Source organism: Alligator sinensis, unplaced genomic scaffold, assembly GCF_000455745.1.
Source record: "Alligator sinensis unplaced genomic scaffold, ASM45574v1 scaffold288_1, whole genome shotgun sequence".
Taxonomy (NCBI): Eukaryota; Metazoa; Chordata; order Crocodylia; family Alligatoridae; genus Alligator; species Alligator sinensis.
Window position 1 is genome coordinate 3,870,993 of NW_005841876.1, and position 11,862 is coordinate 3,882,854.

General features: G+C 37.2%; 1 protein-coding gene across 5 annotated transcripts in view; it reads left to right on the forward strand.

The window, feature by feature from the left end:
* Window positions 1-11,862, forward strand: part of MCF2L (MCF.2 cell line derived transforming sequence like) — a 157,654-nt gene that overhangs the window by 112,993 nt on the left and 32,799 nt on the right. For all 5 annotated transcript variants that reach the window (XM_014527886.2, XM_014527887.2, XM_006017241.3 and 2 more), the window contains exons 5-16: window positions 1,864-1,983; window positions 2,373-2,489; window positions 3,018-3,167; window positions 3,947-4,071; window positions 6,129-6,243; window positions 6,817-6,936; window positions 7,265-7,456; window positions 7,707-7,898; window positions 8,767-8,926; window positions 9,311-9,381; window positions 9,794-9,870; window positions 10,894-10,960. In XM_014527886.2, coding sequence (XP_014383372.1) covers window positions 1,864-1,983; window positions 2,373-2,489; window positions 3,018-3,167; window positions 3,947-4,071; window positions 6,129-6,243; window positions 6,817-6,936; window positions 7,265-7,456; window positions 7,707-7,898; window positions 8,767-8,926; window positions 9,311-9,381; window positions 9,794-9,870; window positions 10,894-10,960 — 1,506 coding nt within the window. The remainder of the gene's footprint in view (window positions 1-1,863; window positions 1,984-2,372; window positions 2,490-3,017; window positions 3,168-3,946; window positions 4,072-6,128; window positions 6,244-6,816; window positions 6,937-7,264; window positions 7,457-7,706; window positions 7,899-8,766; window positions 8,927-9,310; window positions 9,382-9,793; window positions 9,871-10,893; window positions 10,961-11,862) is intronic.

The following is an 11,862-nucleotide window of genomic DNA, read 5'->3' on the forward strand; positions in this document are numbered from 1 at the left end:
GAAGCAGACTGCATTGCAAGGAAGGCATTTTGAAAAGCATGATAAATTTGCCACAGTTCAAATGGGACTAAATTTTCCTTCAGTATTACATCATATGCTTGGAGCGTTTTTTTTAAATAGGACAGCTTGACTTGCTGCAGGCTTGCCAGTTCATCTGTCCATGGCCTCAGTGTAAATAGTTGTAGACTGAATAGCAGCGCTGTTTTGGATAGACTGCCTGGGCTGGAGGAAAAAAATATGCCTCTTCCCTATAATATTCATCCTTTGGATTAATATTGATAAAAAGAGAAAATTGACTTCAAATTAAGGTATCAAGCATTAATTAAATTCTGTACAGAGAATATGTAAAAGCTTATTCATTATTTCATTGATTTTTCTTCCTAATTCCTGTCTGAAACAGAAGCCATTGCTGTTCCCATCTTGAAAACAAACATTCTTGGCTTTAAGGCTTTCAAGAAAATTTCATTTTGTGTGCATCTGCAATGTCATGTTCTGGCCAAAGTAATTTAAATTTACTTCTTAACATGAAACAGTTACTCAGCCTTTTTGTTTTTGTTAAATTATCGTAACTTAAATGGATATTTTTCCTATCTTTTTTTTTTTCAGCAAAAATACCGTTCATAGGAATTTTTCCATGCATTTGGCAATTATGGATCAATCTGGCATAAACAGTGACAAAACCTTCTCTTGTTAATACAAAGGGCCTATAATCTGCAGTAAGACAAGGATGATTTGGTGGTTGATACAGGAAATTAGAATGATCTGGGTTTGTACTTCTCCATAGTCTATGTGAAAAACCGATCAAATCACTTTTGTTTCTTCCCTTAATTTAGAGGGAAGTTTTATTCATACTAAAGCAATGGTTCACTCACTTTTTGGACCAACAGATTGGTATCAGCCCTCAATTTCTCACTGACGATCAAGTACTTTATCACATTTTTGAATGGCAAATGCTATAACCCAGGGCTCAGTACAATCTGCAGCCCGTTATTTGAGAACCACTGTTTTACCTTCTATCATTTCGAAGGATCTCTCAGGCTACTGAAGATTAAGAGTTTGTAGGGAAATGGTAGTTAAGGTTTTAATTTCTCTGTCTGCCAAGTTTGGTGTTGTTGCTTTTAACCACATTTCTCAAGAATCATTTCATTAAAATCATATTTCTTATGTGTAGCAACTAGCAAGTGCTACATAAACAAGAAAATGTGTTTGCAATGCATTGAAGGAGCAATGGAAGTTGATGATAAGATGCTGACAAAAAAAAAAAAAAAAATGAAAAAAACAATTCTAAACACTACTGCATGCTGTTGGATGGCCAGCCAGCCTGTGGCATGGGCAGCCTGTATGTGGCACACAGCATATCAGGGAGCAGATAAGCAGCACAGCCACAGATAAGGGAGAAGACAACAGGAGATCAGGCTGGGAGCAGGAATCAGAGCAGCAGATCAGGCAGGGAGTACAGAGTAGAAAGCAGAGCAGCAGGTGGAGGAAAGGGATCTTAGAGAGACTCAAGGAGAGTGTGGGGCTAATTTGTGGTACATCTGCCAAGACTGTTGGCTCCTACTGTATTAAGCTATCTCTTCATATTTAACAATGTTACCTTCTTGAACTACCACATTTTATTATAGCTAGTATCAATAGTAATTGTGAACCATGTAATACAGCACTGAAACATTTTACATCCCACAAAAAATAGTTAAATCATAATTAAATTACAGTGGCCTTCTACAGTAATTGGAGGCCTGGAGTTTTTATTCGGTGAAACATTGAGAGGCCTTCCTTTATGGCCTTATTCAGACTGGGTTACTTGTAACTGTAGAAACCAGATACAGAAACTAAGACAAACTGGTTTCATTATATTTGCAGGCATCTTTCCCAGGAAACCTGCAGCTAGTCCTTGTTCTACGCCCAACAGGATTTTTCCACCGAACTCTCACCGACCTTGCCTTCAGATTTAACAGAGATGAATTTAAAATGAAGGTACCTGTAAGTAGTCCTTTTCTTCAATTTATGTTCATAAGGATGTATTAAAAGACTTCATATGGAAATTGAGAACATTTTGTCAAAAGAACAAACTTGCATAAAAGTATTTTTAACAATTGGTCTGTGTAATTTTATATAGGTATTATTTTTTCCTGTGTTGTAATTTTGAGGAAAACCTGTCTATCAACCTTCTCACAGACAAATAATAGTATTTTAATAATGATGTAAACAAAATTGGTAATCTGATACAATACCTTGCCTGCCTATGTCCTTAGACCAACACGGCTACAACCAAAAACCCAGCAATGTGGAAGCTAATCTGATATGAAGCACTTAGCCCAAAATTCCTTGTCACTGGCTAGGTAATGTTAATCCTGCTCTTGCTGTTGCAGATCATAATGTTGGGCTCAGTAACAGAACTTCAGCGTTACATTGGTAAATCACAGCTAACAGAAGACCTCGGTGGCAGTCTAGATTATTCCCATAGCAGATGGCTGTCGCATCGCACTGTAAGTCTCCAGTTGTTGCTTTATTTTTTCAGTTTAATGGACCCTTCTGTTTTATGTTATCATTTATAAAAACAAATTCCAGTTAATGTGCACTGACATGGCCTGAGGAGTCCCTGTGGAACTTAGTCATATTAGAGAAATATTATGAGTAATAAGTTTGGGAGTGGTTTTCTTGGGGTTTGTAGCAACAAAGCTGCAGAATATTGTTGAGGGTAGGCTTATTGTTCCTTCAGTGGAGAGAAAACTAAAGTTGAAAAATGATAGCAGTTTGTAAAAGAGTGTGGGAAATGTATCTGATGTAATCCTACAGAAAATATGCAGTTAAGGAGCTGATGGTGAAGGTATCTTGTATACAAATCTGCTGCTTGCAAAATATTTTGTATAGACCATCTTTCATTTCTGGAAGTCTGTCAGTTTTGCTCTGCTTTAATGGTCATCTTACAACATTTGCATTTTTTTTTTTTTTTTTCAGTGGGAGTTTGTGTTCAGAGCACATGAAATTTCTTTAACCCTTTTCTGTTCCCAAAGGCTATAGAAAATTTCGCCCTAATGGTTAAGGAAACAGCTCAAATGCTTCAGTCCTTTGGGACTGAATTGGCTGAGACAGAACTACCAAACGATGTGCAGTCAACCAGCATCCTTCTTGCTGCACACACAGAAAAGAAGGATAAAATGAAGGTAAGCATGTTGCAAGGAGGGAACAGTGTTTTTAGTCTGCACGTTGTTTTAGTTATAACTAGCAATACAAGTACAGCTGAAAATTGGAGGGATTTTTAAATTTAAATGTATAGATGCATGTAAGACCTTCTTGTATAGCTAGACAGTTGTAAGAAAGTCTGAAGTTAAACAAGAAACTTTATTCTTTGCAAAAGAATACTCCTTAAGGTCAAAGAAAGATGCTACACTTGGATCTTTTTTGGCATGGATTCCTATATAAACAAAACGTAGCAGTGATATTTATGGTATTGGTATGTGCAAATACACTAAAACTGTGTAAATATTTAAAGTCCTGTAGCTTTATTTGCTTTAAACCAGGGGTGTCAACCACATAGCCCAGTTGTGGCTCTCAGCCATGTGGGGCTGGTAAAAAAAATCAGGACTTCGGGGGGCATGGTGGGTAGGGATAGATTTACCACCAAAATCTGGGATACTGAGCCCCTTTGGACGGGCGCATGTGGGCATTGGGGTGCGCGAAGATTATATTAACTCCCATGGATGCCAATGCATGCTCAGCTACTGCCATAGGCAAATCTATAATATGAAGAGCCCCACAGTCCAAATCTGCCCAGGGAGTGAAATGAGTGATACCCCTGCTTTAAAGCATTGCTATTAATCACGTTACTTTACTAAATGATTCTCACTAATCTTTCTGTAAAGAACATTGTATTGTTACAAGGTTTCTTGTGAATTCTGCGATTGCTCTGATATATTTTATGGGAGTGTTTTATCTTCTGCAGGAAGACATGAGGTTAGCAATAGAACAGGGACACGATATCCTTGCAAGTATCACAGAGCCAATGACCGAAAACCCTGACTACCAACTGAACCAAGATCAGCTTGACAATCAAACCACAGTGGAAAGGTGAGATTAAACCAATTCCTACCACTCATTCCGTTCTCCTGTGAATTTCTTTCCTTTTTATCTTCTAGTGTTTAACTTGGGCAGGTAACAGAAAAAAGGCTTGTCATCATAAACAGACAGTGCTGTTCAGGCAATTGCCCTTCTGCTGCAAGGGCCCTGTTGTAGGCCTCAGAATTTTATCTTTTGTGCTGTTCAGTCATCCCATGAACGAAAATTTGTTTCAATGTCAAAAATAGATCTATGGCACTCACTCAAGGTCTGGTTCATCTGACTTGGATTTGGACAGCTCTAGGTAGCGAAAGAGAAGATTGCTACAGTGGCTGACTGGCATTCAACTTGAATAAGGCAGAGAGAGTGTTTTGGAGAGAAGAGAGAAATGGTATCAATCCCTTCTTTTGAGTGAACTTGTTAACCTTTATTGCTACGAACCTAGGAGACCAGTTAAATCACCAGTAGTTTCTATACCTCCATGGAGTGGCAGAAATAGAGGATGTTTTTTCTTTTTTTCTTTTTCTTTCATCTGGTAGGAAATTGTCATCATTCCTGCCAGATGCAAATTTCTTGAAGTTGACTTTCTTGGCACCTTCAGATTTGGAGTATTGTAACATGCTCTGCTTGGGATAAGCTAGAAGATAACTGAGAAACTTGAGCAAAGGCAGAATGAAACAGGATGATTGTTTTTGTAAAAATGTGTGAAGTAGAGCAGAGAACTAGCTCTGTTCTCTTGCATCCTCTGATTTACAACTCGGGGTATTGAGTTTTGATTTCAAAGCACCTGAAGTTTTAAGCCTTAACTGGTTCAGAAATCATCTCTGTCCTTGTGCTCAGATCTGACGGTTGAAACCAGTTTCTAATTGTCTGGGAGTAAAAATAATTTCAAGGGAAGGCTCTCTACTTTAGGACTTATGAGAGCAAGTGCTTGAGATACCACATTAGCTAACCTTATGCAGGCCTTTTCCTGGTAGGGGGTGTTTAAGGTAGGGAGGTTTATTTTTCCCTTATGCAGGGGTCAGGAAGAGTCTGTAGTACTGCTTACATTTTTATCAGTGTAGATGTTGGCCTTTTTGCATATGCTGAAACACTACTTAGAGATTGCTAGGTGCCAGTTACATGAACACAGAAATAAGTAATAGATATTAAGGTTTTTCCTCTTCTCCCTTTTGTCATCTGTGTTTGTATTTGCTTTAGCTCCAATATTGTTAGTACAGTTTTTATTCAGAAGAGCCATCTATTTCAATGAGCAGAGTTTGGGAGAAACTTCATTTTCACTAATATAGGTATTGACTATTTGCAAGCCGTTTGCTTCTTGTTTCTGCTTAAAAATGTCTCAAATAGCTATGATGACTGAAAAGCCAGAGTGGATTTTAGGGTTCATACAAGTCCCTCTTCTGCATTAATCTTATTTTTGTTTTGAATTCAACTCCTAAATGTTTGTGTGGTGTTTTTCATTCCAAAATTCTGGGTTAATTTTTTCACTGAAAGGTGAAGAGAGTGTTCCTCTGACCTAAGTTGCAAATATCATAAATATCATTACATTGTAAGGAGATTCTCCGATACTGTGGTGTACAGTGGTGTGTGTTTGGATATAGTATTGGTGCTTATGTAGGTAGGGAAGAGAGAGAGAAGTAAAATAGTCTCAGAACTCAGGTTCAAAGATGACTGAAATCTGCAAAAGAAAGAAGGTGGGGATTTTATTACACTACTGCATACTTGGCTATAGCAGAAAAGTGCAGGTTGGAGCTTTTTGGCTGAGAGAAGAATCTATATATCTTAAATTGGAACTAGTGCGTGTGAGTACTAACTCTAGCCATAGCTGTCAGTGCTAATGTTCATGGTTATTCCTGTTTTACATCATTATCATTAAAAAAACAAAACAAAAAAACACCTCACTTTCTGCATACTAAAAAGGAGAGGAAATTCCACAGGTGTAGAAACTATATTGCTAACCGACCATTTTAATACTTTGAAAAATGGTTACTTTAAAGGAGGCTATGAACTTCCCATTCAAAGATAATGTCTCTTGATCCATATATCTGATGTGGCACTTTCTGTTGTAGGCTTCTGGCTCAGTTAAATGAAACTGAGATGGCCTTTGATGAATTTTGGGCTAAACATCAGCAAAAACTTGAGCAGTGTCTTCAACTTCGTGATTTTGAACAGAATTTTAGAGAGGTGAGAGTTTCCTGGTGCTATTCTAATATTGCCTTTGTGTCATTGGCTGGCTGCAGAAATTGGTATGCCTTAATTACACTAGCCAAATTGGCCATTAGGCTCAAAAGAGCCTTTGACTTATTTTTACGTTTAAATTACATCAGAATCTGCACCCAGGTTCTCTATATTGTCAGTATTTGAAAACAGCATTCGCTTTTAGCACTGGCATTCCCAATTACTCAGCTTAGTAAGAACATCTCTCATATCTGTCCAGTTGTCTTTGCTCTGGAAAAGGCAGAGTTCCTAAAAATGTTTTCCACTGTCCTTGTTGAATTTGCTCCATTTGCAAGTACCAAGTAATAGGATTGCCTTAGTTTTTATTTTTATAATAACAATGATGTATTTGTTTGCACCTTGAGTTATGATTAAAGTTAGCTTCACAAAGTTGCAATTGTCTTTTGCAATCCTTTTTTAATGTGAGCAAGTCACTGCTACTGAAAATAAGGGTATCCATCATCCAACTGATGGCTTTCAATAGTAGTTTTGAGGTAGATGAAGTAACCCTTTCTGATGCATTGTTCTTTCTAATTTCAGGTCAGAGCAGCTTTAGATATTGTGTCCGAGAGGCTATCTGCTTTCACAGATGTGGGAAACAGTTGCTCACATGTGGAGCACATCCTGAAGGACCTTGCTAGCTTTGAAGAAAAATCACATGTAAGAGCTTTGTAATTTCTCCGTGGTTCTTAGCCTGCCTGTGTTCCCTTTTGGAAACAAAATGTAAACATGGTTAGTTGATGCATATATTTTATGGGGCAAAATCTAAACCCTAAACTGGGCAGAAAGATAAGAACGCACTTTGATTTATCAGGCAGTGCATCAGTTAACCATTTGATAATGGCATAAAATGATGCGTATAACATATAAATGTAATTTTCCATAATAAAACCACATTTATGTATTCTACTTGAGATGTTTAAAAAATGCCAGTCCTATGTTATAGATGTATGTTAATCCAGTATTTAAAAAGGTTTTGCTTTCTTAGGAAACTGTAGAAAAAGCCAGAGTGCTTGTCTCTGAAGGAGACAGATTTATTCAAAACGAGCATTATGCTGTGGACTCCATTCTTCCAAAGTGCAATGAACTCCAGCATCTCTGTGATGCATTTACTACAGAGACAGACAAGAGGAAAAATCTACTCAACAAATCTCTGGAACTACATAGCCTATTAGAAAAGGTAAATTTAATATGTAAAAGCTCTGAATTCCATATCTCTTGCCAATGACACTGTAAATATGTGGTGCTCCCTTTTATAATGTACATTAGTGATTCAGTAAAGAAATACTATTTCTGGTCTGAATCAGACACTTGCTTAATAGATAGGGAAACCATCAGAAATATGATTCTTTTTCTTCCCCTTTTCATAGCTGAATAGCATATAAAGTTATACACCAATGTCCACTCTTTCTGTGTCCTTTTGTTTCCAGTCTATGAAGTGGTGTGATGAAGGAATCTACTTGCTGGCTTCACAGCCTGTGGACAAATGCCAGTCCCAGGATGGTGCAGAATCAGCTTTACGGGAGATTGAGAAATTCCTGGACACTGGTGCTGACAACAGAATTGAAGAACTGAATAAAATATGCAAAGAATATGAAACCATCCTTAACCAGGATTTAATGGTACTCTTGGTGGCTATACACGTGCATTTTGTTAACTTTAGGATTGCTTTCCGACAGGACCAGCATTAAAGATAAGCTACATCATTGTCCTCCTAAGGCGGCAATTTTTGAGGCTCTTTCAACTCCTTATCCATTCTATTCACTAATGTCAGCTACACTATCTGTTGGCTGTACTGGTAGCAGATAAGAACTACAGTTCTAGTCTGTCATTGCTTTTGTGGCCTCAGCACTGCTTTTAATTTTATTTTCTTGTGGGGAAAAGAGTAGTCTGTACATTTTTTTAAAATCCTGTGGTGCAATTGTCACCACTTCCCAGAGCAACTTTATAAAGGATGCTTATCAACTCTATCTCTTTTTAAGGGTACCCTGAACATCACAGCAGCTGCTGGGGCTTGGGAGATGCAAGACAAATATAGCCCCTGTTGGGTCATCACCCCACTCCCATCCCAGATAGCTGTGAAAAAAAGTTATCAAACAAGTTCTTGCTTTGTTGCACTGATTCAACAAGAATTTGATTATTTGTATCAGTTTGGGGGTGGGGTATTCTATGTCAAACGTTACTTCCATGTGTGACTTACCATTTATGGCTGCTTTATTTGATGTCATTTAAGTTAGAAGCTTTGTGAAAATTTCACTCTAACTTTTTTTGGTGTATGAACCCAAACCCATTAAAAGTGACTTGGGCATTTAGCGGCCAAAGTCCCAATAATTATTTTTCTTTATTTTCTTTTCCTCTTCCTCACAGAACTAGAGCACATTGTTGTCATAGGTAAAATATTTTAGTAAGTGATGTATGCTAATGGCATATGACAGCATAGGTTGTGATTATGTTCCTAACCATGATGACAGTTTTATGCTACTGTTACAGGAGCATGTGCAGAAAGTTTTCCAGAAGCAGGAGAGCATGGAAGAAATGTTTCGAAAGAGACAAGTGAGCCTTAAGAAACTGGCAGCTAAACAGACCCGTCCAGTTCAGCCAGTGGCACCTAGACCTGAGGCCTTTGTAAAATCACCTTGTACCTCTCCAGGTAAGTACCTGTTGTGACAAAGTCTTTCTGGAAACCCAAGGTTTCCAGGAATTGTCATCTCAAGAGAAAGTATGAGTAAGAACTTCCCAGTGACACAATAGGCACAAAGCTAGCCACAAGACCTTCGCAAGGACAGTATTTAAGACTGTTACCTGTTTACCATAAATAGTTCTATATGTAAATTGTTGTACATCGTAAAGAGCCGTTCCAATATCACAAGCCTCTTCAAGATACGACAGCTGTAATACTGTATCCCTGAAATCAGAGTCCTACCTTATGCAGATGAACTTGAAAAGAACTCAAGCTTTCATCTGTGGCTGAACAAATAATCTGTTTTAAATCTATTTCAGTTTTTACAGATGTTGATTCTGTCATCTATACTAGGTCTTCGAAGAGACTATGTAACCAGCCCAGAAAGTAATATGATTCCGAGAACGAACTACCGAAGAACAAAAGTAATTTTGTTTTCGATTATTTCATGTCCTCCTTGTCATCTGACTGTGTGAAGCTACCCTATTTCTTTGGGTTTGGATATACCAAAATGTTTTTTAATTAAGGCTAACCAGTCTTGGTTAAACAGTTTTATGTTCTTCAGGGTTATGCCATTGCCCCAAGGTCTTTCCTCTGAGAAGGACTAGACCGCAGCTTTGTCAAGCTGTTGTCTGGCCCCAATATCTATTTACGTGATGTCCCCCCAAGACCTATGTATAACCTTTTGTTCAGTTGCTCTTGAATTTGGCTCCTACGTTTCCTTCATTTTTAGCAGAATCTCAGTTGAGCTTGTGTATGAAACTAGTTATAGTATCAGTGTGTGTACATCTTCCTGTTTTTTTCCTCCAACACTTTTTTTTTCATTTTTTGTTCCAGAGTGAAATGAGTGAAATGCAACAAAGCCGAAGCGGATCAGTGATGGATGATGAAGAAAACCTAGCTGTCTTACGGAGGTGGGTACAGCTTAGCAAACAACTATATTTGGGTTGAACACAATCTACTACAATGTTTGGTTAAGGGTCAGATAAGAATCTGAAGTTTCATGAGTTTCTGGAAATAAATTAGTTGTATTCTGTTATATACAATGGAAGATTTTTTCCCCCTTTTTAATCTTCAGGTTTGTGATTTTTTTGCTTGTACCATATACTTTAGCTTGACTTCATTCAGGCTGATGTTCCATTATAAGCACATTAATGTAAAATTTTGTTTCAGATAGGTATTCAAGTCTTAAATAAACCAATAATAAACCAATAAACTGTCTTCATACTTCATATTTCTGACATGAGGCTTTTTAAGCTTTTATTTGAATTCATTACTTCTGTCTGCCACATCAGGCCCATTATGTTACAAAATTAGCTTGATACAAATCTAGAATTGTTACAGAAGAGCTTGCGGAGTCAAGTGTCCTACCTCACCTATTCCAAAAAAGCTATACTATTGCTAAACTACGTGTTGGCATTTAGTCCATGTGTTCATGAACATGCAACGAAGTCATTCAAAATCATAAAATACATTGCTTACTTCTTATTTTGGGGAAAAATCTAATGAATACAGGCAGGGAGACATTCATTTTTTTTATATGCCATAAAATCTTTAAATCTAAGATGATTTGAGTACAAATTGACCAACAATAAAAATCTGTATTTCATGGCACATGCAGTTTGTCTAATTCCAGCTCCTGTAGTATTTCCAGACACAATTTAACCCAGATTTAGAATGGGTGGGGATTAAAAAAATAATAATAATAATCCAAAGACTCAGTTTGTGACAGTACTTGCAATATTTGAATTGTGTCCAAATAATATAGCTACCCCTGCCTTTCCATCTCAGGCCAAAATTTTTACCATAAAATATATATTTAAATGCTAGATTATGTATAATTTTGATGGAAATTATGTAGGGTTCAGAGTTATCATTTTGTTTTATTAGTCTAAGGAAATAAACCAGTTCTCCTTGATTTTGATTTTTGTTTGCAGTCATGTAATTAATGAACTTATTGAAACAGAACGAGCATATGTGGATGAGCTTCTATGTGTTCTTGAGGTAAGTGTATTACTATTTATACATCTAATAGGTTCTTATTCAACACTAGGGTATCTTGACACCTACCAGTTTTGTATTAAACAATCTGACCACTGATGGCATGTGTATAGGGTTTTTTTTTCTTTCCTCCTCCCCTCTCTTGCTCAGTTTTTTTGCTGCCAGCTGAGTTTTAGTTATTTCCATTTCTAGACCCTCATCCCCATTAACCCTCAAATTTCCATCAAGGCTTCAGTTGTCTACTGAAAACCCAGGTGAAATGTTCATTTAGTTCTTGGGTCTCACCTGAATTTTTTAATCTCTACATCATCTTTGCAGCATTTGGACCTTCAACTCCTCATCTTTTTTCTTCACTCCCACTCCTTTTTTAATCCAAATGGCTGAAAAACTGTGCTACTTGTTTTTAGTACCTTTTGCAAAGTCTAACTTAGTCTGACATTCTGCAATTTTCATTTTGTTTCTATACTTCATGATAGTTAAAACTTAGATTTCATTGCTGATCAGTTCTTTTCTCCTTTCAGGCTTTCTCCTCTTTCTTAAAATCACTTTTGAGGTTGTTATTAATCCAGTTACCACTGTAGCTCTTTCTTCTGGATTTTTCCAGATAAAATCTCCAGATGGAGAGTGTTTACTTTTCATTTAAAGACGTTTTCTTTAAAGAAAATATCTTTTCTGCTCAAGCCTTTGAGCACTTCAGTTGAGTCCTTCGTGAATTATTTTCCTTAATTTCTTAAATGTTGCTCTTTTAAAATTTTAAGTCTGAATTACAGACCTATTCTTGTTTATCCTTCCATTTTAACGAGAACTGAATCAGCTCATGGTTATGCATGATCCAAGAGTGTTTTTGTGACCAGCTCAAGTGATATCCTTACTGTTCCAAAAAAAAAAAGGGGGGGGGGGGGGGG